The 26,712-nt window shown below is 57.0% G+C and overlaps 1 protein-coding gene across 3 annotated transcripts in view; it reads right to left on the reverse strand.

The window, feature by feature from the left end:
• Nucleotides 1-10,333: 10,333 nt before the first annotated feature.
• ITPKB (inositol-trisphosphate 3-kinase B) overlaps nucleotides 10,334-26,712 on the reverse strand; it is a 97,143-nt gene continuing 80,764 nt past the window's right edge. For all 3 annotated transcript variants that reach the window (XM_079912167.1, XM_079912168.1, XM_079912170.1), the window contains 6 exons: nucleotides 25,005-25,104; nucleotides 23,446-23,659; nucleotides 18,931-19,135; nucleotides 16,713-16,814; nucleotides 14,984-15,055; nucleotides 10,334-13,602 (listed from right to left, as the gene is read on the reverse strand). In XM_079912167.1, the coding sequence (XP_079768293.1) occupies nucleotides 13,387-13,602; nucleotides 14,984-15,055; nucleotides 16,713-16,814; nucleotides 18,931-19,135; nucleotides 23,446-23,659; nucleotides 25,005-25,104 (909 nt within the window). In that variant the 3' untranslated portion in view covers nucleotides 10,334-13,386. The remainder of the gene's footprint in view (nucleotides 13,603-14,983; nucleotides 15,056-16,712; nucleotides 16,815-18,930; nucleotides 19,136-23,445; nucleotides 23,660-25,004; nucleotides 25,105-26,712) is intronic.

Below are 26,712 nucleotides of genomic sequence, written 5' to 3' on the forward strand. Positions count from 1 at the left end.
TATGAAGTGTTTGTGTTTATACTAAGAGTCTGTTGAGCTTCTTGGATGTGTAGATTAGTGATTTTCATCAAATATTAAAAGTCTGTCTTTCATACATATCTTCTAATGATTTTTTTCCCCCTGCTTCTTTCTCTCTCTCCTCTCCTTCTGGTAGTCTACATACATGTATGTTGGTGCATTTAGGGGAAGAATGTTGAGGACCATCTCTCCTTCTGTTTTGTGGAGTCCAACAAAATTCCCACCTGTGAGCCTGGCCCTTCACTTTTAAGGGGCAGCCTGTCCAGCCCTCACCCAGCATCCAGCAAAACCAGGCCCTCAGCACCTTGCCCTGGACCCCTCCTCTCACGCTCTTGTGCTCCTTTGCTTCTTGACCCCACACTGTTTAAAGTCCTACTCACTCTTTGGTCAGTTTCCTGGATACTGACCTCCCACTCCCCTGGGACCTAGGACACACTCGTTCCCGCTGATCACACCCCAAGCCACCACCTGGCCAATGTCCACCACAGACACTCAGGGGTGGTTCCTGGGGTTCTCCAGTTGGAATAAAGCCCAAAGGCCCAGGTTGTGGGTTCCAGGGAGCACCATTCACAGGAGATCCAAGGGAATGATGCTCTGGGGCTGGATCCAGAGCTTGTATCCTGCTTGGAAGGTGCGGGGGTTTCCCTCCTTTGTGATCCTTTGAGCCTGAGGTGATGCCTATGTCATAGGGAAGGAAACTGAAGCTCAAGCCCACACAGCTCCAAGCAGTAGTTCCCACCTCTGGACCCTGCAAGGTTCTTCTCACACCAGTTAGCAAATGAGAGGGCCAACAACCTCAGGCAGATGAGGGTCAGGGGCTTTTCCACGTATGGCTCCTCCAACCCACCCGCACCTTCCCAGTAGCCCACCACCATCCTCACAGGCCACCTGCAACCTAATCTGCTCCACGTAGCAGCTGGTAGCTCCTTGAATGACCCTTCATGGGACTGGAAGCAAGAAAAGGGCAGAAAAGTCAGATATGGCACATTCAATCTCATTTTAAAATTATTTATTTATTTATTTTCGGCTGCATTGGGTCTTTGTTGCTGCACACGGGCTTTCTCTAGTTGTGGCGAGAGGGGGCTACTCTCTGTTGTGGTGCGTGGGCTTCTCATTGCAGTGGCTTCTCTTGTTGTGGAGCACGGGCTCTAGGCATGCGGGCTTCAGTAGTTGTGGCACGCGGGCTCAGTAGTTGTGGCTTGCGAGGTCTAGAGCGCGGGCTCAGTAGTTGTGGTTCACGGGCTTAGTTGCTCCGTGGCATGTGGGATCTTCCCAGACCAGGGCTCGAACCCTTGTCCCCTGCATTGGCAGGTGGATTCTTAACCATTGTGCCACCAGGGAAGCCCCTCAATCTCATTTTCTAAAGAAACAACCAAACCGGTCCTTCATCTAAACTTTTTTCAAGAGAATCTGTTAAGATACATAGGTAGGAGAGTTGCACTGCCTGAAAATGAGAGAGGTTAGTGTTTCTGAGCAGAACTTTGTCTGAAAAGGGGAAAACAAAATACAACACGCTGTGGTTTAAAATATGTGTTTGCTGGGAATTCCCTGGCGGTCCAGTGGTTAGGACTCCATGCTTTCACTGCGGGGGCTGGGGTTCGATCCCTGGTCGGGGAACTAAGATCCCCACAGGCCGTGTGGCACAACCCAAAAAATTAATAGATAAAATAAAATATGTATTTGCTATAGCTTGGTACTGTGCCTCACTAAATATTTATTTATCTTATTTTATTAATTTTTTCATATGGGGGTACCTAAACATGGTACAAAACTCAAAGTAACAAAAAGACACACTGCAGTGAGAAGAGGCCCCCTCCCACAGGATCCCACCCACAGCTCTCCCCACCCCCGGAAGCAAGTATTGTTGCCAAAGAGTCTACACAATAACGAACACATGCTGTTATCAGCCTAGCTTTTTTCCAATTAACTATATGCTCTGGAGTGGGTTGCCTCTCAGTACTGATAGAGCCGTTTCGTTCTTTGTAACAGCTGCGTTAGAAGGATGCATGTAGACAGTCCCCACGATGACACGGAGGGCGTTTGCAATCTTTTGCTGTCCTGGAATAAATATACTTGTGTCAGTGTCATCGGACATATGGGCTATGGGATCTATAAGTAAACACCTGGACAGTTTTGCTCAGTCAGAGGGTATGTATGTGCTTTAAAAACTTGGGACTATTTACCACCAAATTTTCCCCTATGAAAGTAGCGTTGCTTTTTTTTTTTTTTAAACTTTTTTTTTTTTTTTTTTTTTTTTTTTTTTTTGCGGTACGCGGGCCTCTCACTGTTGTGGCCTCTCCCGTTGCGGAGCACAGGCTCCGGATGCGCAGGCTCAGCGGCCATGGCTCACGGGCCCAGCCGCTCCGCGGCATATGGGACACTCCCGGACCGGGGCACGAACCCGTGTCTCCTGCATCGGCAGGCGGACTCTCAACCACTGCACCACCAGGGAAGCCCCCCCTTTTTTTTTTAACAAGAGAAAAACAGACAGAAGTTTATTAATGTGTGCATTGTGCATACATATGGTAGCACCCGGTGATGGGTACCTTGGAGGAGGTGGTTAGAACCTGGGTTTATATGGCATCTTTTTTTTTTACTATATCTTTACTGGAGTATAATTGCTTTACAATGTCGTGTTGGTTTCTGCTGTACAACAAAGTGCATGAGCTATATGTATACATATATCCCCATATCTCCTCCCTCTTGCATCTCCCTCCCTCCCACCCTCCCTATCCCACCCCTCTAGGTGGTCACAAAGCACCGAGCTGATCTCCCTGTGCTATGCGGCTGCTTCCCACTAGCTATCTATTTTACGTTTTGTAGTGTGTATATGTCAATGAGTAGCGTTGCTCTTTATGAGCTCATTTCTGAGTTGATATATTATTCATTACTGATCCTTGTTTCATATTAGCATTTCATTAGCATTTACAAATATATCTTTCTTTATAAACAGATTTTGCCAAGGATTCAGAGCTCCGTAAAAAGCAAGCTCCTGTCCCCTGCCCAAGCCTGTGAACCCTGACAAGGGCACTGTCAAGGCTCTGGGGTACATGCTTTGTGGTAGGCCTTTTAGGTTTTATTTTTCCATTCATGCGACATTTATCATGCCACCTCTGCGTGCCAGGTCCTGGGCTGGAGCTGAGGACATTGGGATGACCAGGACTCAGACCCTCCTGCAGTTCAACAAATACAACAGTGTGTGATAAGCACCAGAAGGGCTGGGGGACTCGGAAAGTGGTGCCCACCGCTGCCGGGAGGGTTCCAGATGATCTGGTTACAGAGGTAGTGACTAAAACAAAATTGCTGATTATGGAAGCAAATTATGCTTGCTGGGAAAGTTTTGATTAAATAGAAAACTGTAAGGAAGGAAATTAAAAGCACTCATGATCCCATCACACAAAAAAAACACCGTTAATAATCTGATGGTTTCCTTTTAACTCCAAAAACCCGGGCTAAATTGCACATACGATTCTGAATTCTGCTTTTCTTACTTCTGGTGATATTGTGCATTCTCCCTGCTCCGGCCTCCCTGGGGAAGCCCACAGTCTATCCCGACGACTCCAGAAGCATCGTTTCCCCCCTGGGCCTGGCTCTTGAACTCCAGGCCCGTGTGTCCAGTTGTCCGAGGACGGCTCCACGTGGATGTGCCCCAGGCACCTCTAACTCAGGACGTCCAAACTAAACTCATCATCAGCTCCCCCTAGCCCGACCCCAATCCTGCTTCTCCTCCCCGCCTTTCCCCTGGGGGAGTGGTGTCACCCTGCCCCAATCTACCAGCTGGTCACTCTTGGGCCCCCCAGGCCCAGCCCTCCTGCGGCCACTCATGGAAGGGCACCCACACTGCGTCTCTCACATCTCTGCAGCCCACAGCCTTCGCCTCATTTCAGGACCCCAGTATTTCTCTTCTGGCTTATCCTAACCTCCTCCTAATGAATCCCCTCGCCTCGTCCGTCCCCCCAGCGCACCCCCAAGGCACAGGCAGCCAGAGACATCCGCCACGTGCCAATGGCGATCTCGTCACATCCTGGTGTAAGAGCCTATAGAACGGCCCCTTATCGGGGGGCAGGGGGGAAGTCCACGCACTGCACTGGGCTCACCAGCCCTGTGATAGGGCCCTGCCCGCCCCCCAGTCCCATCCGCCACCTCAGCCCCGCACAGACCCTGTGCTCCTGCCACCTGAGTGACAGCTGACCCGTGTCCTCCCATGTGCCTCTGTGGCTTTGCAGGTTCTCTTCCCTCTACCTGCCCTCCCCTTCCAGATAATTCCGACTGAGCCGTCAACCGACCTTGGTTGGCACCTGCTCTGCAAAGACTCTCTCCAGTGGCCTTCTTGTGCCTCTCCCGGATCAGGCACCCTCCTCTGTGCCCCATGGAGCCCCATGTTCACACTGCATCGCACGTGCCTGCTTACTGCCCACCTCCACGCCACGCCTGTACACCTGGGTCCACAGCTGGTATTTACTTGCAGTGCAAGCTTGGTCAAATTCCTTAACCTCTTTAAGCCTCAGTTCCCTGATTTAGACAGCACAGGTAGTAATACTAACAATACCTCCCTCAGCTGGGTGTTTTAAGGATTAAATGAGGTAATGTACGTACTGTGCTCACCGCCATGCCTCCCCACCCGACACTGAACCCTCTGTAATGGTAGTTGGTGATTCCTTCATCATTGCCACGGCCACTGCATCCCCGTTAGTTAAAGATGTAGCTAGGCTTGGAGAAGCCATGAGAGGAAGGGAACTTTCTCTTCCCCAGGGCATTCCTGGGGGACAGCAGAAGAAGGAGTCTCGCTGAGCAGCGGGGCTCCCAGACCTGGAAATTCAACGAACTCTCCACCCATCTTCCTTTTCTTCATGTATCTTGTAATGCACATGACTGTCCAGAAGGGGGCACCCTCCCCTGAAGTGGCCGCATTATTTCAGCAGCCTCTGTAGGCTGCAGTCTTGATTTCACTCCAGCATGTGTTCTCGAAAGCATGACTAAAATTGGGCATTTTTTCCCATTGAAATAAAACAGGGCTGCTGTCGACAGCAAATTGTCTCAGTAAGATGCTGGTTGTCCATGATTTGCAGAAACTATTTTTAAAATAACCCAAATACAGGTTGCAAACCACATTGCAAACCACAGAAACTAGCGTTGCATGCCCCAAACCCACCCCCAAACTGCTTTACTAATTCACCAGTTTGGAAGGTACAGGACTGGAAGATGGAGTTGGAAACAGTCCCTGAAGTTAGGTAGCACAGGAGCTGTGTTATGGACTGTGTCTCTCCCTGCCCCATTCATATGTTGAAGCCCTAATCCCCAGAAGTGATTGTATTTGGAGATGGGGTCTGTGAGGGCCTGATAAAGGTTAAGTGAGGTCATAATGGTGGGGCCCTAATCAGATAGAGCTGGTGCCCTTAGAAGAAGAGGAAGAGACACAGGAGCTGACTCTCCCACTCCCGGCCACTGTGCTGTGTGAGGACACAGTGAGAAGGCAGCATCTGCAAGCCAGGAAGAGAGAAACCCTCACCAGAAACCAAGCCCTGCCAGACCTTCATCGGGGACTTCCACCCTCCGGAAGTGGGAGAAAATTAATTTTTGTTGTTTAAGCCACCCAGTCTGTGACTTTGGGTTGTGTTTTGAGACAGGTACCTAGTCAGGGAAGCACTTCCTTTTCTTATATTATTATTGTTGTCAGTATTATATCAAACTAGTTATTTTCTTCTTAAAAAAAACGAAATAACCGCAAGCCCTCACCTCTTGCTAAAGTGTGAAAGCCCTCTTCTCACTCAGCACTTTCCACTCCCTTCCTGACTTCTCTGCTGAATTTGTCACCTCAGGCCTGCACACGGCACACGGAAAGCCAGGAGCAGGCCACAGCTGTCACAGTAAAGAGAGAAAAACGACACACGTGCTGTTTCCTGGTGTTTTCGAAAGCTAGGACGCGTCTTCTGTTTTTCTGTGGAAAGGCGTGTGAGTCAGCCTGTGAACTGGCAAGTGAACTTGGCTCTGCACGGTCTGCTGTGGGTGGGGTAGGGGGAGCAGTGTGAGTCTGAGTGTTGGTGTCACGGTGCTGTGCAGGCTGCACTTCCCTGCAGGGTCCCACAGAGTCTAGAACAAACAGTGCCTCATCAGAGAGCACCTGATCCAGGGTCTCCCTCCACCCCCGACTCCCCCAGGCTGGCTGGGGACCAGGTCCAGCCTGTTGGTCTTAGGGGCTCTGCAGCTCATCCCCCAGCCCCAGGAGAAGGCCATGCTTGGGATTAACATTCCCAGGGCCTGGTCAGGTTTACAGTCACCAAAACCAGGACTCCTGGCTTGACAACGGGCCATTCCAGCAATCCTGTGATGCAGCCAGGTGTAGGGACAAGCCCTGCTGCTTGAGGAAACTCAGTCATGCAGGGTCATGGAAAGATCTCGAGTTTTGGTTCAAAACCTGGTCTGTTGCTTATCGGCTGTGTGATCTTAGATAAGTTACTCACCCCCTCTGTGCCTCTTCTTTCTTGTGTACAAAATGGGGTTAACAAATCTCATTTCATGAACTTTTTATAAGGATTAAACTATGTAGCCTTAAATTACCTGGTATGGTGCCTGACAGGTAGCAATTCTTCATCAGTGGTCACCGTTATTCCATAAGGCAGGGGTTGGAGGACTTTTCGATAAAGGGTCAGATAGTAAATACTTTAGGCTTTGCAGCCGTTCAGTCTCTGGCAACTACTCAATTCTGCTGTTTAATATGAAAGCAGCCAGACGCAGTACATAAAGGAATGGACATGGTTATTTCCCATAAAGCTTTGCTTAAAAGCAGGTGGGCCGTAGTTCAAAGGTGGTGCCTGTACAGAAGGCTGCGTGGTTAAGGGAGGGGAAACGGGGGTTGCAGAGGCTGGGCAGGTCTCTGATGCACAGAGATGTCCATGCAGCGAGGGGAGGCGGGCACGTGTCCCTAATGTACTATTAGGAAGGGCTATTACAATCCAAGGGTTCTTAAACCAGGGCCCGTAGACCATCTGGGATATTTTCAAGGGACTTTGGGGGGTGTCTAGGAGTCCCTAAATTTGTACATACGTTTGTTTATGTATGTGCTTATGCACATTTTTCTGGGAAAAGGGCTCATAGCTCCCTGTAGATTATCTCAGCCATCTGTGATCCTCAAAAGGTGAAAAACCACTGTGTTAAGGCACGTGACTCTCCAGACTTCAGTATTGGGACCGCTCTTCTCAATGAAGTGTTATCTCATAAGCTTTCACCCCGGGTTCCGTGTTTCAGGGAACCCAGCCGAGGTGGCTGGTGCCAGAAGTGGTCCTGGGATGCAGCAGGGTGACTGACCTTCGGGTTCCCCATGACGCAGGACTGTCCCGCACAGTCTGTCACCCTAGAAAGCGGAACCTCCGGGTGGGGTTGAGAAGTCGGCCTGCCCACCGGTCTGGAGGCAGCGAGGCAGCTGTGTCAGCAGGTGGTCCAGTGGAGCGAGGGGCAGGTGGAAGGCGAGCAGGGCAGGCCCCAGTCAGTGGCCGGGCTCTGTGGGCTGCCCTCGTTCTGGGAGGGCCAGCGCTTTCCCTTTGCACCAGCCGTCAGTCTTCCGGGGGCTGTGCTGACAGAGCTGCCTGGCGCCTGAAAGGCCACCCTGGGCCTCTGCTTAGAGAGGGGCTTATAGAGTCCGTGGGATGAAGGAGTTTGGGCCCCTAGCCATCCCACCGCGAGTCCAGTGGGTCCACAGAGCCAGCCTGGTTCCCAGGGGTATAACTGAAATGGCTTTAATCTGCAGCGGATGGAACCTCACTTCAGCGCCTTGACTGGGGTAGATTCTCCCAATGAAGCAGCATGCACTCAGCTGCTTCCGGCTGTTTTGTGCAGACGCCCAGCCAGCTGAGAACCATGGAGGGAAAGAGGTGGCACTCCTCCCTGCCACTGGGACCTCCCCGCTGGCGGGGCCGCGCTGGAAGGACTCAGAACCCCACTCCCCCGCCGATCCCGTCTCTACCCAGGATGGACGGGGCCTGTAGGCAGCAGGCTCCCTGAGCTCCACTGGTTCCCAGGCTGACTCTCCCTTCCCAGGGCAGGCAGAGCTCGACAGGCCGCCTTGGCCAGTGAAGTTTGAAGCAGGCAGAAAGACCCAAGATCCCATTAATTGAGCCAGAGAACAGCTCTTCCCCACCCAGGGGCCCGCGCCCTGGTGGTGCCCAGGCTCCTCTAAGGGTCTCCCCATGGCCTGGGGTCTGGTCCTTTCTCTGTGGCCAGAGCCTCTAGGGGATGTGTGGCGTCCACTCCAGGTTAGCAGGATGAGGGGTGCAGAAGCTGAGAAGGACCGTCCTCCGGTGGGTGGCCCAAGTCCCAGGGCGGGCGGGAGTGGGGGACAGTGGCACCACCCCTGAAGGGCTGAAGGAGCATCTCCATCAGCCTGTGCGCTGGACACAGGAGGCTGAGCAGGGAAACCCAGGCGGGCACAGGAGGCCGGGGTTTCATGGCCACAGGGGCTCCGCATGGGTTGGGGGTGATCACAAAGCCCTGGGAGGGGGGTAACCACAGCAGAAAGGATGAGAAGAGGGAGTGTCGCTCACCCATTCCAGAAAGTACTTGTTGAGTGCCTTTACTGGTCAATTACCGGCAACAGCAAGATCTGGAGAGACACTGAGAACGGCTGGCTGAAAGGGGCGCAGATAAGATCGCAGGAGAGGACCGAGCCCAGAGAAGCCACACGACCTGGGAGTTGTTCTCCTGCCTAAGAAGGGGTGTCTGTGTGCCCCACTGCCATGGTCACGCAGGTGCTCAGGGACCCCATCAACATTCCCTAAGCACCTGTACCTGGCACTGCGAGACACTGAAAACAACAGTTAAAAGGTCAAGTCCCCACGCTCAGGGGCAGTGTCGCAATGGAAGAGACAGACCCCAAGTCCTGTAGATGGTTTTGAACCCTGAGCAACAGTGTGGGAGATGAGACAGGGCACTGAGAGTGCGGCTGGGGTACGCTTGCTTTAGCTGGGGGTTCAGAGACCACTCCAAGGAGGCAACATGTGAGCCAAGATCTACACGATGGTGTATCTCTGTTCAGGTTCCCCAGGGAGAAAAGCCTGAGGAGGAGGCTTATTTCCTGCTGCTCTGTCAGAGCGCAAGCCCCACTAAGTGCAGCTGGTTGCTTGATCTCATAGGACCACTTTCGGGGAAGCCAATCAGGATGCATCCGGCAGGGGGGCGGGGTGTGGTGAAGGGGCAGGGACCTACTGACCTGTTCTCATCTCCCATTGGGGAAAAGTTTGTACCATAGGGGGATTAAATCCCCCAGACTTCAGGGTTACATGGGCACGGGGCTGGGTACCTCCCGGGGCTCTGGGCTGACAGGGGAGGAAGGGCAGGAAGCAGTTTGCGTGAACCTGTGTAGACAATGGTTGGAGCCCACTGAGCCAGCTGTGGGGCAGGAATGAGATACAGGTGTGAGAATCCGGAATGAGCATAGTTACCACGTGATAACCTGGGGAGAGCAGTCCAGGCAGAAGGGACAGAAGGTGCAAAGGCACTGTGGCCTTTTTGTATTTTTGTCCTATAATTTTTCAGAATGGTAAAGGAAGGAGGCACCAGCCCCCAGATACAGAATTCTGAGTTCTGCAAATGAAGCCACTAGCTATCCAGAGCTGGAGAGGCCTGAAGGCAAGTGCACGGAGAACGTTTGATGTGCTGCAGGGGCTCCTGTTCTCAGCTGTCTTCCTTGGCCATCCCAGCCACACGGCCATTCATGAGTCCATCAAACCCTCGCCGGGCATCTACTACGTGCCAGGCCCAGTGCTTAGCGCCTGGGATGCAGGGTAAAGATAAGCCAAGCTCTCTGCCGTCTAGATGCTCCCTAGGGAGGGAGGAAGACAACTGGTTTTGAAACCAGACACATTCTGGATCTGAATCCCTGCTTCCCACTTATTACCCAGGTCAAGGTGTTTGTTCTAAGCCTCAGTTTCCGCATCTGTAGACTCCACAGCCTTAGTCACGGAGTTAATACAGGGATCAAAGGGGACTACGGATGCAAGCACCCAGTGCCTCGTACAGAGCTCCATAAGCAAAAGTTGCTGGCAGCTCGGCCAGCCCGGGGTGGGGAAGGTGGGGAGCAGTTTGTTGCTTCGTCCCTGAGCTGCTATGTAAAAGTTTTCATGGAGAGAGCAGAAAAGAGCAGTTTTGAAGAGTGTTTAAAATCCTTTGCAGATTAAAATATTACCCAAATCTGACCCCCACCCCTGGGGGTTGTCATAGCCCCCACTGGATCCTCCAGCTACCAAAGACCCCCTCACCCCCAGACACTCCTGGAGGGCTTGGGGTGACAAGGACCACACGCAGACAGCACCCAGCACCGTGGTCTCCAGGGCCTTTATTCAGGAAGGTACAGAGCGTCTGCAGTCTGTTTGCCAGGCACTGTGCGGGGGTTTGTAACAGCTCAGTTTTCTCCAAAGGTGTGGCAGGGAGAGGGGTGCAGGAGGAAGGAGGACGCTCAGGGGAGTTCTCTCCTCCAGAAAAAGGCACTGGCAGGGGGTGAGCACCCTGCTTCTTCCCAAGCAACGGCCTGGGTTATGTACACACGGGGGTTGACCAGACGCAGAGAAACTCAAAGCTAAATACAGCGAAGCGTGGAAAGAGTCCATGGCGGAGGGTGGTGGGGTAGGGTGGGAGGACGGCCAGGGCTGCATCCGGCTCTTTCCATTGGGTGGGAAAGGAAGTTCGGAAAGAAGGCAAAGCTTTAAAGGAGAAACAGAATCCAGCCTCTCAGACTTAGTGTTTTGTGCAATTAAAAAAACCCGACAAAATAAATATAACTTAAAAACTTCTTACATGACACTAAAGGCACATCTGGGACAAGCAGTTGAGATACCTCCCTCCACTGCTGAGCAGTGCTCAACCCCAAGGGCCCCGGGGCCCCATGGGGACAGGGCAGAAAGGGCGCCCACTCACCTGTGCGCAGGTGTGCACACCACGTCCCACCCTCCTGGCACCTGCACGGCCGGGACCCAGGGAGTCCCTGCCTGGACCAGGCTGGCTGGGGAAGGTTTTCAGACCGCCTGGGCAGGGGTTCTGGGAAATCACATTCCAGGATCCATCTATCCCGCTCGGTCAAGGGAGTGGGGGGACAGAGGGGAGAATGGGTTGAGAGAGAGAGTAGGTGTGCAAGAGAACTAGCATGGGAACTACAAACCCCCCAAACCCCTAATAGCATTAACCCTAGAAAGATGCCACTTTCTACCATTCACATATATACTGTAACTCAAAGCAAAAGATCGCCAGTAAGAGGCCCTATGGGCCTCCTGTAATGAACAAGTCACTGGCATATTAGCACATTGTTTGCAAACAACTGGTGCCTGCCTAAAGTGCTTGGAAAGTTTGTTCTCTCAAATTGGTTAAGTTGGTCCCCTGTAATTTTTGTTCATAGCATTAATTTGCTTTAGCAAACTCTTCATAGATAGAATGAGGGTAACTTGGCCAGCCCACAGTCGTAGAATTTTACATCTGAATTAATGCTGTCCCTTCCCTGCAGACAGGAGCAGCCCAGACCCCCGGGGTCCCTTCTGACCCAGCTGACTACAGCTCCCAAGACCCCGGGCTGACTTTGGTGCTTCTGCCTTCTAGGGTCATGTGGTGTCACAAGGTCTCTCGTGCTCAGCCGGGAGGGGGTGTGACCTTTAGCAAGGCAGCCCACACGGGAGCTCACTGCTGTTTTGAACAAGAGCCAGGAAGTTCAAAAGTGATTTCCATTTTTAAACTCTGTACTTATGCATCCTCATGTGTCCCACCTTCTGCCCCCACCAACCGTCACTCACCCAGCATGAAAAGGGAAACGAACGTGTCACGTGGGCAAGTTGACAGTTCCCGCAGAGACCCTGCGGTGACAGGGGGCAGCCCAGGAAGGCTTCCCCCTGGATTGGTCCTCCAGGCACACACCCCTGGGGACACATCATCTCCAAGTAGTCCCTGGACCAGCTCCCTGCAGAGCAATGGGTCCAACCTCCGACAGCAAAGGTGAACACCTGGGGCCCAGCTCCAAATGGCCAAAGAGCTGGACTTTTGTTCTTTACAACTCACGCAAATTTACATTCTTCTCAATAATGTAGACCTACTTGCTTTACAATTAAAATAAGGCTTACAGTTGGTTCCTTGTGAATCTTCAAGCAACCTAGAGACCCCAGGAAGAGATGCCTGGCACCCTCCACATACTCTGGAAGCTGCTCACACCGTATCTGGGAAGCGGGTCTAAGCCCTTCTGGCCGTTAAGACTTATTTCGGGGGCGGGGTGGGGGGTGGGGTGGGGGAATGATGGCAGTAAGCCAGCTTCCTGCCTCCTCCCTGCTTAGCGCTGGCCTCGAGCTCTGCCCCATCACTGCTGGGGACCCTGGGCCTCACGAGCATCCTGGGTGTGCAGCAGGTGGACCACCTGGCACCAGGAAGTTGGGAGGTGAGGGGACAGGAGAGGAATGTCCTTGGCAAGCTCTGTCTTTTTTCCCCTGGGGCTGCCTGGGCCCTGGCCCACTGCCCTCCAGCCCTGAGGACCCTGTCACAGCAAGGTGGGGAGTGGGAGGTATAAGTGGCTCTGGGGGTTGGGTGGCATCCCTGGAAGCTCAGGGTTGCAGAATGTCCCTCTGAATTCACGGGCGAAAATCACAGACGGGAGAACGCAGCTCCTGCCTGCCCCCTCCTGGGAAGGCCAGTGTCAGACAGCACAGTCAAGTTGGGTCTGGACTTCTGGCTCCTGGGTCTGTCCCAATGCTGGAGGGTTTCAATACCGGATGGATGGGGTCTCTGCTTTAGTGGCCCTACAAAGGCCACCACGGCATCTCTCGGAGTCCCCAGGCTGCTAGGCAGAGGGTACTTTATTCGTGGCCAACATTCTGTTCCCAGTGGTTTTGTGCCCCAAATACCAGAAAGCCTGGCACCAGGCACCTATTTTTACAGCACCAGCCCACCCCCAGGCTGAGAGGATGGGGCAGGAACCGGCTGTGCCTAACAGTGGTGCCAATAGCACTGGCCACCAGGGGGCAGCAGGCTTCCACAGGTAACCTGCCCAGAGGCTTGGGGTGGGGGGCTCTTCTGTTAGCTGGAGCCAGGAACCCCACGGCTACCTGAACCTCCCTCCAGGTCTAAACCCTACTGACCTCCCTGCAGGCGGCCAAGCCTGGGTTTGGGCGTTTCTCTGCCAGTAGGAGATCCTATTGAGAAAGCAAAACGGAAGCCCTAGCTCCAAACCCTTCAATCAGGCAGTAACTAGAAAATCTCGTCTCGTCTACAAAGTGTCTTGTAGTGCCGTTCGGGAGGGTCAGTTCTAGGGCTTGCACCCAGGTGGAAGTGAAGGAAAGATTCAGAAGGAGAAGGGAAGCAAGGGGGAGAAGACGCCAGGGTGGCGACGAGGTGGGGCGGAGGGTGGCCTCAGGAGAGGGGGGCGCCCGGGCACATTTCCGTCAGGATGTCGACGAGGTTGTTCAGACCCGACAGGTAGCCGTCCTCCCGGTTCCCTTCCTGCCACGGGATGTCGTGCTGCAGGGTCTGGCCCTCGGGCAGGGGCGTGGTTTTCCCAAAGTCGATCATCCACACCTTGGCCTGTTCCTTCTTGTCGTGGATGAAGAGGAGGGAGCTGCCGATGACCTGGAGGGGAGTAGGCGGGTGAGGCGGGGAAGGGCTGGGGCCCCGCCCTGCCCTCCAGACAACAAGCCGGCACCTTAGGGGGGCTTGGAAAAGCCTGAGACCTCAGGGAAGTGGAGCGAGCTTTGCTCAGCCGATGGGCTCTGTTCCCCATTCTCACCTGAGCGGCAGAGCCTGCCCGAGTGGCCACGCCTTGGACGGGGGACATGGGACCCAGAACAATGACGGCCCACACTGCCAGGGAGGAATGTCCAGGACGACAGACCCCGTCCCCATCCCCCAGTCCCAACCTGCACACTTTCCTCTATTTCTAGACCACAGCTAACCCATCCCTCAGCACCTCTGAGTGCTACCCAACTGCCCGAGGGGGAGATGCCAAGGAGATGCCACACGCCCGTCTGTGGGGAGACCGGAAAGGACCCTGTCCCAAGGCACTCACAGCCCCTCGGGGACGGCGGACCGCCAGGCTCAGGTCACCCCCAGCCCGGGAGCACACCTGCTGCAAGTCCTGGGCAGACAGGGCTTCTGAGGCTGGTCTTTGCTCACGGTCTCTGCCAGGGACAGCGGGCACCCTCCCTGCTGTGGTCAGAGCACCTGCGCGGGGTAAGGCGCCTTCCCAAATATGAACACACCCTCCGACCCCCTGGGTCACCTGTGTGAGGCCCGAAGGAGACGTGGAGGTGTGGCAAGGCGCTGAAGTGTCATTCTAGCTCCCAGGGCCCCGGCCAGGGCAGGGAAGACCCCCTGGACGTGCTGAGCTCAGAGAAGGGGGCTTTCTCTTCCCAGATGGAAAAAAGCAGAAGCCCCAGCTCATTTGGCCTCGGTCTGGACCTGAAGTTTCCAAGTGAAACTCCAGAAAGAGTACAGCAAAACAGTTTTTCAGGAAGTAACAGCAAAGTGCTGAAGAAGGGGGGGCAGAGCCGTGAGACGAAGCCTGGGGCTGCCAAGTGGGCAGCCGCGGGTCCTTCCGTCCACGCAGGAGGTCATGGGCGGCTCTTCGGCCTCAGGTCCTTTCAGCCTCGGCCCCAGGCTGTCCTCCAGAGAAAGCAGGCCAGCTGGAGGAAGCTCTGCCGGCAGCACAAAGCTAAGAAGACAGAGAGACCCCAGGAGAAGCCAAGGACCCAGGGACGCTGGGCTTCAGTGAGGACAAAGGGAGAAGAGGGCATTTCCAGGATGGCCGGACCCAGTGCAGCTACACAGGGCAGAGCCAGGCCGAGCCGGCCCTCCGTATGCCCCACTCCTTCCTTATGGGCGGCCCGTCTAGGAGCAAGCAGGTCTGCTAGCACGGGGGTCAGGCGCACAGCTCAGGCGGGCGTGCCCAGGGGTCGTGGCCAGCCACACGGAACACGGCTCTCTGTCCCCGAGGACAAAGCCCCACACCTACCTCATGGCACATGAAGAAGGGAGAGACTTCCAGGGTGGCCCGAATGTCCTTCAGCCGGTCCCGGTAGGCGATCTGGGAACAGAAAAGATGACCAGATTTTTAAACACGTGGGCGTGGGAGGTGGATTTTAGGTGCTAATTGGCCCATCAGAGTCTCTGAGCGTCAGCGTGAGAGGGCCTTACACCCTGCTTATTCCAACCTCCTCATCTAGAAATGAAGAAACTGAGGCCCAAAGAAGGCGGAGCAGCTGGGGCCCTGGTCCCACACTCCCTCCACTACACACTGCTTTGTGACAGGAGGCGCGGTTTGGGGACGGGGGAGCGGGGGACAGTTCCCGAACAGCCCGGAGGCCTCCAGGAGCCCCTCGCACGGGGGTTAAGTCTATCCTGGAACGCCAGCAGTGTGGAGGCAGCACCCAGAGAGCCCGGTTGCCATGGTGCTTGTCTTCCTGATACAAACTTCAGTGCCCTGAACTCCTGAAAAGGACAGAATACGAGAGCCAGAGCCACAAATATCTCTGCCAGTGGCCTCTCCACAGAGCTGCGCTGGCCCTGGGGGTGCCCGCCCTCCCCAGGGGCTGCGAGGGAAGCCTGTCGCACACAGGCTCATAGGGTCCCTTGATGCCCATTTGAAGCAGCGCCAGCCTGGGGCTCAGGACCAGGAATAACCCCTCTCGTCCGGGCGCAGGCAGCGCGCGTTCTGTGGCAAACTGCTGAGGAGCCGGAATCCTCCCCGGCCGCTGACCCGGCGTCCAGAGGCTCCAGCTATGGAAGAGTTGGGGTGCCTGCCCCGTGACTGAAGCCTCAGCTCTTACCATGGGCCAAGCGAAGTCTCCCAGCTGGAAAAGGGGGGTAGGGAAACTCCCCAGTTCCAGCCAGTGCTGAGTCTCCTTGGAGAAAGGCTGTCTGGGTCCAGCCCTCCCCACTCAGCATCCCGGGAGCCTGTGCAGGGGAAGGTGCCTCTCACAGGGGCTCCAGGGCTCAGGTCCCTGGGGTACCCAGGTCTCTGATTGTCACAGGGCGCCCTGTCCTTGGGGTGTGGGGACTCAATACACCCTACCTCAGCTGATCTCAGTGCTCAGAGCCTCTGTCCAGCAGCCTGCCTGCGGTGAATGAAGTCACTTTGTCGTGAACTTCTGCCACCCACACCTCCAGGCTCAGAGAGCCCATCAGTTCTGGCTGGGGAGGGTGACGTGGCACCTCGCCCCGCAATGCCCACACACCTCCCTCACTCAGTCTCAGCCTGGCGGAGGCCCAGCCAGGCCTAGAAGCGCAGGGACCAGCAGGCTGCCGGCCCACCTGGGTGTGAGCTCCAGCTCCCCCTTTCCTAGCTGTGTGCCCTTGACCTCTCAGTCTCCTCATCTGTAAAATGGGGACAAGGATGCCAACCCGCGGCAGAGGGCTGCTACGAGGGTTTGATGAGCACTTGGCACAATACTTGGCCTTAGAGGAATACGGGCATCGGAAAGGGTTGCTCTGAAGGGGATGGAGACGTTTTTGGGAGCTGAGCTGCTGGCTAAGGGAAAGAGTGAGCGCGTGTTCACCCGCTGGACGGGCTGACAACCACACCACCTCCCTCTTCACCTTCCAAGCAGAAGCTTGGGGCCAGGGTTTTCTGTGTGGGAACCTCGGTTCCGTCTCGGGCTGGGCAAGAACCTCCAGAGGGGATGCAGCTACCCCTGCCCGGAGACCACACGGCCCGACCCCTTCACAGGGGGCACCCAACTCACCAGGATGTTCCGGTTTCCTTTAGTGAATTCTCTGAAGGCCTCAATCACCTGCTCCCTCGTTTTGGTCTTCTTGAAGTCCCGGTTCACGGAGCCATCTTCTTTCTGAGAAGGAGAATGACACAGTGCCTCAGAGCCACGAGCCCCAGGCTGACCCCCGGGCAGCCAGGTGCCTACACGGGGCACAAGGAGGCAGGCGCCGCGTGGTCAATCCGACCGCACGGCACGGGGGAGCCTGTCCTGCGCCCTCGCTGAGGAGAACAAAGCAGGTGGCACCAGCATCCCAGGCAGAGTAAACGGCATTAGGGAGGCCCGGAGGCCCGAGGGGCGCTTGGACCAAGACTGGAGGAGCGAGGCTGCGGGGCCCGCACGTCCATCCTGGGGGTCCTGAGTGTGAGCAACTGGGGGCTGAGGGAGATGCATGGGCCTCTGCTTCCACGAGGGGCCACGTCCCTGGAACCGGGGTGCCTGAAGGTCCCTGCTGCCCAGGGACACCCTCCCTCACCACAGGAGAGAGGCGTTCCTCGCCCCAAGCTCAGCTCGATTCCCTTGTAATGGAAGGTCTCTTACTTAGGCTCCCTGAAAGCGAGGCTAAAACACAGCCCATCCCGCTCCCTTCCCCACCCAGCGCACGGAATGGCTCCATTTCCTGAGCCCAGTACTACGTCTGTTCCAGGCTGTTCAGGCAGCACGTGGGGCTCAGCATCTCTACGAGGAAAGCTGTTCTTTAAGATCAAAGGGTGAGAAAGGCTGGCTCTACTAGGCCCCCAGACGTGCATCTGTGCACCACCAGGGTGGCGCTGAGCGCCGTTGCTGCGCGCTGTCGCTGCCTCTGCAAGAACAGGCAGGACCCTGGGCAGAGGGAGAGAGCCGAGGGCTGGGCCTTCCCCACAGGGGTCTCTGCAGGGCCTTTCCTGGACCAGGGACGGGGGAGGCGGGGGTGTGCTGGTGAAGGCAGCTGGCTTCTTTCGGAGCTGGTGGCCCGCAGCCCGAGAAGATGGGCTGTCGGCCGTTCCTGCAGCTGGACAGTGGACAGAGACCAGGAGATCCAGCGAGAGACGGAGAGAGAGGTCAAGGGGAAAGCAGACTGTTTCAAACAGATACAGAAAGGAAAGGAGCCTTAAGAGGAAGAGGATGAGCATATAATTTACTCTCCCACTGGATCCAAAAATACAGCAAAAGCTGATTTCAGAAGACAGGGGAGGGGCAGATGGCTTTCTCAGCCTGGAGGTCGTAAAGCAGCTGTCACAGGAGAAGGCGAAAACTTTGCCCCACTCGAAACCATCGGCAGCCAGGCACTGCCCCGCAGGAACTTCCAGCCAATGCCATCGGCAAGGAGGCTGTCCTGGCTTCTCTCGCTCGTGAGTCAGGGCTCCCCGCTGCCCTACTCTGACTCGAGGGCTGGCCAACGTGGGCCAAGAATGGGCAGAGAACAGAAACCCGAGTATGCTCGGACTGTCCTCTGCTTGAGAGGGACGGCTGCCCGAGACCGAGGGGCCAGCGCCTCACAGCCCCGCTCCTTGGGGTGAAGCGTGTGTCTGAGCAGAGGCTCTCACATCTAGCAGCAAAGGAGGCGTGTGGGAGCCTGGGTCTAGGGAGAGCGTTCTCAGGCCCTTCCCGGGAGAGTGAGAGGAAAGAAAAGACACTGAGGCGGCCCCGACCCTGGGGGTGGCCTCGGTACAGCCTCCCCAGAGGGGCTTGGTGACCGGAGGAGCAGCGCCTCGTTCTGCCTCCCAGGCAGATGGCTCGGACGTCAGAGGCAGCCGGCGCGCTCCCTCCCTTGGCTGTATCTCACTGCCAGTCCCGATTTTCGGGCCCTGGGCAGAAGGAGCCAGCTCCCGGCACTGGCACGCGGCAAGCCGCCTCCTGGGTGGGTGGGGTTCTGTGCTGGGCATGGTCTGGGCTAGATGTAGGGCCCTCGGTGGAGGGCTCAACGCTGGGTGGGGCTAGAAGCCAGCCCTGCTCCGAGGCCCCAGCCCCCTACGTGGCCATCCCACCCGGACCCAGACCAAGGAGCAGGCCAGTTTCCCCAGATGTCTGTCCCTGGGGCCGGCTGCCCATGCCCTGGGCCCATATGGGGAGGAATCTTACAGCCTCCGTAGGGTCTTGAGAGCATCCAGGACCGCTGGGTGAATGCTGCTGGAGCCCCAGGACCCAGTCGCTTCCCCACCCAGGAGCGGGGCGGCTCAGGCAGCCTCAGGCCACCGCAGGCTGTCCTCACCTTGATGCCCTCGATCCTGAACCCGAGGGTGGCCGTGGAGCTGATGGTCTCCCTCCACTGCATGTACCGCGGCTTGGTCACAGCCCGCTGGGCTTTCTCCTCCTCGGTAGGGGCCTCTGGGTCCACCTCTATCATCTTCTGGTACATGTCCTTCCGGAGGCTGGGCTTCTTCCGGGCCTTGGTGAGTTCCTCCTCCAGGTATGTCCTGGGAGGGAGGGGAAGCCACGTGAGGGCCAGTGGCCGGAGCGCGGCCCACTGGTGCCTTGCCCGAGGACTGCAGTCAGCTTAGCCAAGTCAGCCTCGTCCCGGACAGGCGCACATCTGCTTGCGCTGGGCCTGGCTGTCGACCGAGCACGGGCCAGCCTTGCCTAACGCGAGCAGCTTCGTTCCAAGGGCGCTGGGAAGGCCCGACAAAGCCCAAGGAGCTCTTCCTTCTGGGCACCTCACAGGACCAGCAGAGGAGCGAGGAAGAGGGGCAGCTTGGCGGCTCGTCCTGCTGGCGTGAGGGTGGCGCAGGGGGCTGAGGGCGGGTCCCCCCAGGATCCAGCTGTCCCCCCAGCTGCCTTCCACGAGGCGAGGGCTTCGTAAGCCAGCACCTGTGTGAGTCGCGGAGTGCGTTTCGTCCACATCTCCCTGGTGCCCCGGCAGCCTAAGGGCTCTCTCCGAAGAGGGGGCACCTTCAGGCCAGAAGGCGGCCTCTGAAGGGGCCCCAGTGCTGGAGGGAGAAGCCCGTGATACGAGGCAACGCCTCGGGGCTCTTCTTCTACCACAGAGACGTGCTGGGCTCTTCCTGCCCCTCAGACCCCAGGCCTCAAGACAACGTGGCCAAGTAAACTGTTCACCGCCCTGGCCTCCACACGGGCTGGTAGGGTCCCCTAGGAACTGGCAGAGGTAACAGGACTGGGGACAGTACAGGATCTGGGCAGCCCGAGACCGGCTTCCCGGCCCCAGGCTGCCTCCCTGGCCCCCTTCGCCAACGGGGTGAGTCACCCCTGCTGCACATCACAGACGCCCACCCTCCTCCCTGCTTCTATTTGAAGCTCCCCTTCTCCCCCACAGTGGGCTCAGCGGCTGCCCGTGACCCTTCCTGAAACAGGAATCCGCAACGTCAGTTGAGTGGAGGGAAGTCTTCTCCCTGGGCCTGTGTGCGTGGGCGTTGCCCACACGGCGGCCTGTGACAGCAGGCCCAGCCTCCACTCTCCATCTGTCCCCGGGGCCTTGCTCTACCACTTCCCACCATACCTCTAACCTGCCGGCTTGGGACCCAGGACAGACTGGTCAAATCCTTTAAAAGATAAGTTTCCAGAACCACTGTAGCAACTCTTTCAAGAAAAAAGCAAATCCTTGGTGGTGAACTTGGGTCTGGTCGTTTAGGACCTTCCAGCGGGTGATGCAGACCATACGGAGGTTCTGTCCTTGGTTGCGCCCCTGCACACGCACACACGCACACACACACACACACACATGCACGCATGCACGCACTACTGTAGGCACGCCCACGCACGCCCACGCGCATGTACGAACACGACCGCGTGCAGAGCCCGGTCAGTGCCGATAGCGCGACAGTGCAGAGCTGCGAGGCAGGCTGCTTTCGCGTGGACTTGTGTCATGCTGGCCCGTGTGTGTATTTGTGTGTGTGTGCTGTGTGGTGGGCAAAGGGTTTGCCATGCCCAGTGCTCCTGAGCGTGCTGCAGGGCCTGCGGGTGGATGGGTGCTGCACTTCTGCAGAGACTTCTCAGTAGTTCCGTAAGCAGGAGGCAGCCCTCACCGTCAAATCCCTTTCCACACGGGGCTTGCTCCAGAAAGGGCCCGTGCGGCGCAGTCTGGGCAGAGTTGCTCGCTCTCTGGGAGAGGAAGAGGGCCGGGCAGAGATGCCCACAGGGGTCACGAGCCTGGTGGTGGGGTCAGGGATCCACTGGGAGGTGAGCTGCAAAGCCTCCCCAACCCTGGTGTCCCGACACTGGCCCGGCCCACCCTGCCCACCCCAGCAGGAAGGTCGGCCAGCCCACGGGGAGCCAACAGGTGACACACCAAAGCCATCCACCTCCCACCACGCTCTCTCCAACCTGCTTCCCACCAGGGCACAGGTGCTACAGACAGCTCTGGTCTCCACCTGCCGCCCTGGTCCAGAGGTCGGGAAGACACTCCTGATTCTCCACGGCAGGCTACGTGACACACAAGAGATACGGGGTCAAACCTAAGAAAACGCCCTAGAGCAACGTGAGCTCATGTCCATGTGGAACCGGGGTCCCCAGACACCCCTCGTTAGGACACTACGGGTGGCTGCATCACCTTTCCCTCAGGCCTCACCATGGCTGGGTCTGCTGACCAGCCAGCCCTTCCACCACTGTGACAAGTCTGTGACAAGCCTCAACCTCTCATGCCCCGGACTCAGGGCTGGTGGTGGCCCTGGGCTGTGGCCTCCTCCCTCTGGCAAGCACAGAACCCTTGGGGAGCGCCGAGCTGCAGCCCAGGCTCGACCTGGTAGTCAGAGGCCTGGTGTAGAGGCAGGCTGTGTGGCTGCGTGGCCCTGGGGAGTCCCTTAGCCTCTGGTGTCAAAGGGACTGCTCAGACCGGATGGTGGCCCATCTGCCAGGGCGGCTGTAAGGAACACCCAGCGCTCGGAGCACAGAAGGGGCTCCACCCCGTCCTCAGGACCCGTGAGACAGGGAAGGGGGTGCTGGGGTGGGACTGGTCTTGGGGAGACCTACCTCCTCCCCTCCATAGGGGATCCTCACACACCTCCTCCCTCAGCCTCCAGGCGGCCCTGCCCAGGACTGGGTTAAACACGTCCCAGCCTTGCTGGTCACTCTGGGTCTCTCCTGAGAGCCCTGGGTGCAGTGGGACAGAAGCTCCAGGCGGCAGGGGGATGGGGCAGCCTTGGTAAGAGAGGGGGCTCCTGTCCCCAGCAGCCTCCCAGGGAACAGACGGGCACCCCGGCAGCCTTTTAGGACTGGCCACACGTGCTACCCACAGGGTGCACTTTTTCTGGCCCTGGTCTGAGTGAATACCGATCAGAATATTTATGTGTCTCCCCCTGAGAGGGCACATCCTGGTGCACCACGGGAAGGCCTTCCAGGGACAGAAATAAGACTCTGGGGAGAGCAGTGGCCGAGGGGTGGCTGGAGGGACATTCTGTCTTCTCCCTGTGGACTGGAGATGGTGAGAGCCCTGGATGGAGGGAGGGAGAGGCTGGGGACAGCGCAGAGAGTGGGGTCTCTACTTCCCCACCCCTTCGTCCCTGCCCTCAGGGCCAAGCCAAGGGAACACAGCGGGTCCGCCTGCAGGGTCAGGGTCTGATTTTACGACACAATTCCCAGGAGGAATGAGGAAGGAAGGAAAACTGACTGGCTTGGCTTCTTTCCTGCGGGCGTGCGCACGCACACACACACACACACACACACACACACACACCCCTTTCTCAAACTCCTCTTATAAGAAATAAAACCGCTTAAACCATCCAAGGTAAACGCAGGCTCCAGCTGTGAGCTCTGCGTCTGGGAGCCTGGTCTCCCCGGAGAGCGGCGGGCCGGATGGAGGAGGCCCGCGCCTGGCCGTCCCGTCTGGGCACCTGCAGTCGGCGGCTCTCTGAGGCTTCAGAGGACTTCACCACCCGCTGACCCGCTGGGGAGGACCTACTCCACGACTCCTGAGACGGAATGGTCAGAGTCTGAGAGGAGATGAGAAAACCCTGCTGCCAAAGCAGGGTCCAGAGCACAGGCGCCCGGGGCTTGGGTCCTCCTGGCTCTGCCCCCCATCCTGTCTTCTCCAGCCCACTCCTCCCGCCTCCTTCCCTCCTGGGTCTTCTCTGGGCGGAGCCTGGTGGGAGGCGGGGAACACACCCATTTCCACACACATGCCCACATACCCATCTGGCCCTGTGCCCTGGACCACGCAGCCACTGGGCTGGGGTCACCGCCAGCCCCGGTCCAGAATGCGGCAAGCTGGTGACTTGTCAGGGCCTCTTGCACTCCTCTCTCCTCCACCGCACCCTTAGGACAGGCGCAAGTCTCTTCTGGCAAATCAACACAATCTGCTAACCGGCTGCCTCTTTGGCCCGGTGTTGGGGGGCGGGGGGCGGGGGAGGGTGGGATGAGAACAGCCTCTACTCCAGTCTCCCCCTCGCAGCCCACATTAACGGGAAGCCGCCCCCTGCTCTCCCCAGCAATCCCACCTGACCAGATGGGCAGCTCCCTCTGCCCTCTCCCTGGGGAGGCTCCGCATCCACCAGGTCCCCTTTCCGGTCCCACCGGCTACCGGCTACCGGCCCCTCCCCCGCCGGCCCCTGGCTCACCAGAGAAGGGAAGGGGCCGTCCTGAGCAAAGCCAGCACATATGTGAGATGACCAGAGCGGGGTCCAACCAGACCCCTGGCCCGGCCTCGTCCACATGAGGCCTCAGGGACAGCCCGGAAAGCCCGGCCTCCTGGAAGCCTGGAATGCCGTGCCTGGTATCTGCCGCCCGGCCAGCTGGGGGCGGAGGGGCGGGTGTGCCCCATCTGAGGAGCCTGGCTCACCTGACGCCCATCTTGCAGTCCATCACGCACGGCGAGTCGAAGTCGGCCAGCAGGTCGTCCATCTGGTTGTAGCGCTCCCCGTCCTTCACCACGTCCCCGTGGTAGGCAGGCACGTAGGGTCTCAGCACGTCGGCCATCAGCCGGTCCAGGCAGCGCTGCTCCGACTCACAGTGCTTCTTCAGAATCCTGCCATTGGCAGCCGCCTTGAAGCTCCCTGCACAGCAAGGTGGGAGGAGGCCCTGGGTCCCCAGCCTGAGCCCTCCCCGCTCCGACCCCCGCCCCTGCCAGACACGCCCTCCGTCACAGGGCCCGGGCCGCTCAGGGATGCTGTGGAGCTCGCCAAGCACGGGGCTGAAGGTGTGCCCAGGTCTCCACCGGTGGACCGAGCCCTTTAAGCGGAGTGGGTGCAAGTCCCAGTCCCCGCCCCGCCCCGGCCACACCCCGTGCCCTGACGGCAACTCTGGGCTGGCTCCCGGACTTCCCAGACCCCAGGCTCCTCCTCTGAAGATGGAAGTACACCAGTGCTCACCACTGGAGGGTGAGCAAGACGAAGTGAGAGGTCTGTGCCAGGGCCTATTCACCCCTCTCTGTGCGACTACCACCTCCCAACCCCACCATCGACCTTGCTTCCCAGCCACGAAAGTGTCTCCGGTCTCAGTGGAGGTGAACCCTTGATAGAACCGGATTTAGCGCCAGGAGAGGGAGACCGGCTGAGAAGCAGCGGTCCAAGGTCTGCAGGGCTGGGTGGTGTTCCTTCTGCGCCACACCCTCAGGTAAGTATTGAGGAAGGGTGTCCATCCACCTGCCTTGGGGTCTGGGCCAACGTGGTTAAGGGTTTAGAAAAACATGTCAGACCCTGTACTGGCCTGAAATCCACGGGCGGCCACTGAATTGTCCCCTGGGGACGATGCCCACCAAAGGACCACCATGAGTGGGCTAGACAGCTCTAGACATCCTCCCCTGTCACTGAGGGGCCACCTGGAGACCTCACGGCTAGCCCAGGGCACGGCCACTGCAGCCGGTACTCCACTACGTCTTAACACTCTTGGGGCGACCTGCCTGCCTCTCCCACCAGCTACGAGCTCCTTCGGGGCTGACACCATATCTACATACGTATTGTCACCCAGAGGAGCACCTTGATGAGGGGATACAACAGGCACTCAGGGAAGCACTTAGCTTTGTCTCTTTGTCCCAGGTGACAAATGGCAGGCACGCTATAAAGACTGATGACTTCAACTGTTTTATTGAGTTAAAATGGAAGAGAGATTGAAAGAAAGAGATTGAAAGAGACAGAGAGACTGAGGGGGGAATGTGTGTGATTTGTGGAGAGGTGGCACAGACTGTGGAGAGGGCGGGTGTCCATGTGCATTTTTGAGGCAGTGTTAAGGCCCGTCTCTCAAGTACGCCTGCGACTGCAGACCACGAAGCCTCTCGGGGAGCACCTGTTCAGATGCTTCATCCCCGGGAGCATCCAGGGCCAGGCCCGTCCCCCACACGCGCTGGACGCCTCCCCAGAGAGCCGGACATCCTGTCAGAAAGTCCGGGAGAGCTGTGGCTACCTGCGTGTCCTGCCAGCTGGATCCAGGGGTACTTCTTCTTGAAGGACATGACAAAAGGAGACCAATGCACCATGTTTTTTATTTTCCTCCATGATTTGCTCTAGAAACAAGCAAACGAAAAGCTCTCCATTAGAAACACAACTACTACTTTCTGGTTAGGATGAATTCAAAACCAGGGAACCCCCTGCCTGTGGCACAGGACAAGAGGTGAGTCTGAGGACTTCACCTCCATCAACTACGTGGCATGCATCTATGGGCTTTGTCCCATGCTACAAACAGGCTGAGCAAAACACCCAGAATCAAAGGGACAAGGATCTGACAGGCTCTGGGAACAGAGGAAGGGAAGGACAGAGCGTTCTCCATCCAGGGCTGACCCCATCCCACGCCACTTCCCCATCAGGGGACAGCTAAACCCGCACTGCCTTTCTTTGTGTCCCCTCTCAGTTTCCTCATCTGTCTAGTGAGGGATGGACAGCTGGTCCCCCATGCTCTTTGGATCAGCGGACACTCTAGGACTCTGGAAAATGACCTCTTGCATCCCAACAGCAAGGGCCCCTCAGAGGAAGACCAGAGAGGCCACGATCACCCAGCTGCAGCGTGTCACCTCCTACTGCACTTGCAGATGCGATGCCAGCAGAGGCACCTCTTGCCTGTGAGAGGTTTGAGGAGACTTTAAAGGGAACTCCCCGGGGACAGCAGAGCCTCCAAGGCTTTGGTGCACACAGGGGTGAGCCAGCCCGCAGGGCTCTCTCTCCACTGCACTTCTCCTTCTCAAGACATTTCTTAAGTAAAAACTCGTGTGTGTGTGTGTGTGTGTGTGTGTGTGTGTGTGTGTGTGTAGGAGGGGCTCCTTGGACAGAAAGGAGAACTAACATTTATTGAGCACCTTCTTATTTTATTTTCACAGCAAGGATGCAAGGTAATCATTATTTCCATTTGCAGAACCCAAGCCTCAGACAAGCAAGTGATAAAGCCGCGTTTAAACCTTCACCTATATGACTACTTTAAAGAAAATCCTTTTTATCCCCAGCTATAAACATTTCTCTCTATAAAAATATCCCTAAGTTACTTTAATAAGAACGGGCTGTAGACATGAAGATCAAGTGTCCCCAGACATGAGCCCCTGAAGGGAGTGATGAGAAGTGAAGCATTTCAAGCTCCTGAGAAGCGGATCTCTGACCAGCAAAACCAGACAGTAAACCCCCAAGGCTCTGCGCTGGGAAGGAGAAGCTGGGAATTCTACAGAAGAGGGAGGTGAGGAGTGGTCCTGCCTGGACAGTGGACCCCAGGAGAGGCGGGTCCTCATTCTCTGTCCTGCAGCGTCCGCTAGCAGCCACGCTGAGGTTGCTGGACTGACTCCAGCTGCTGGAGCCCGAGGTTAAATCAGTCTCCTTTGTTGTTTTCTCTCTGGTGAGACTCAGCTGCTTCTGTCATCAAGGTTTCAAGTTAAAATCTGTTTAAGGAGAAGAATTCTTCCCTACCGAGCCTGGCAATGTTTACCCCACCCCAGAAACCCTCACTCCACCGCCAAGACCTAGTCTAAAGCGAGGGCAGCGCTCTGCCAGGCCACGTGACAAAGGACCGGCCTCACCGACAAGGGTGTTTTTCCTAGATCCTTCTGATGGAGATCTCCGAAGAAGGCTAAGGAAAGCCAGCTTTTCTTATCTAAGCACCCAGAAGGCTGCACAAACACTCAGGACAGACAATG

This window comes from Stenella coeruleoalba, assembly GCF_951394435.1.
Source record: "Stenella coeruleoalba genome assembly, chromosome: 1".
NCBI classification, from domain to species: domain Eukaryota; kingdom Metazoa; phylum Chordata; class Mammalia; order Artiodactyla; family Delphinidae; genus Stenella; species Stenella coeruleoalba.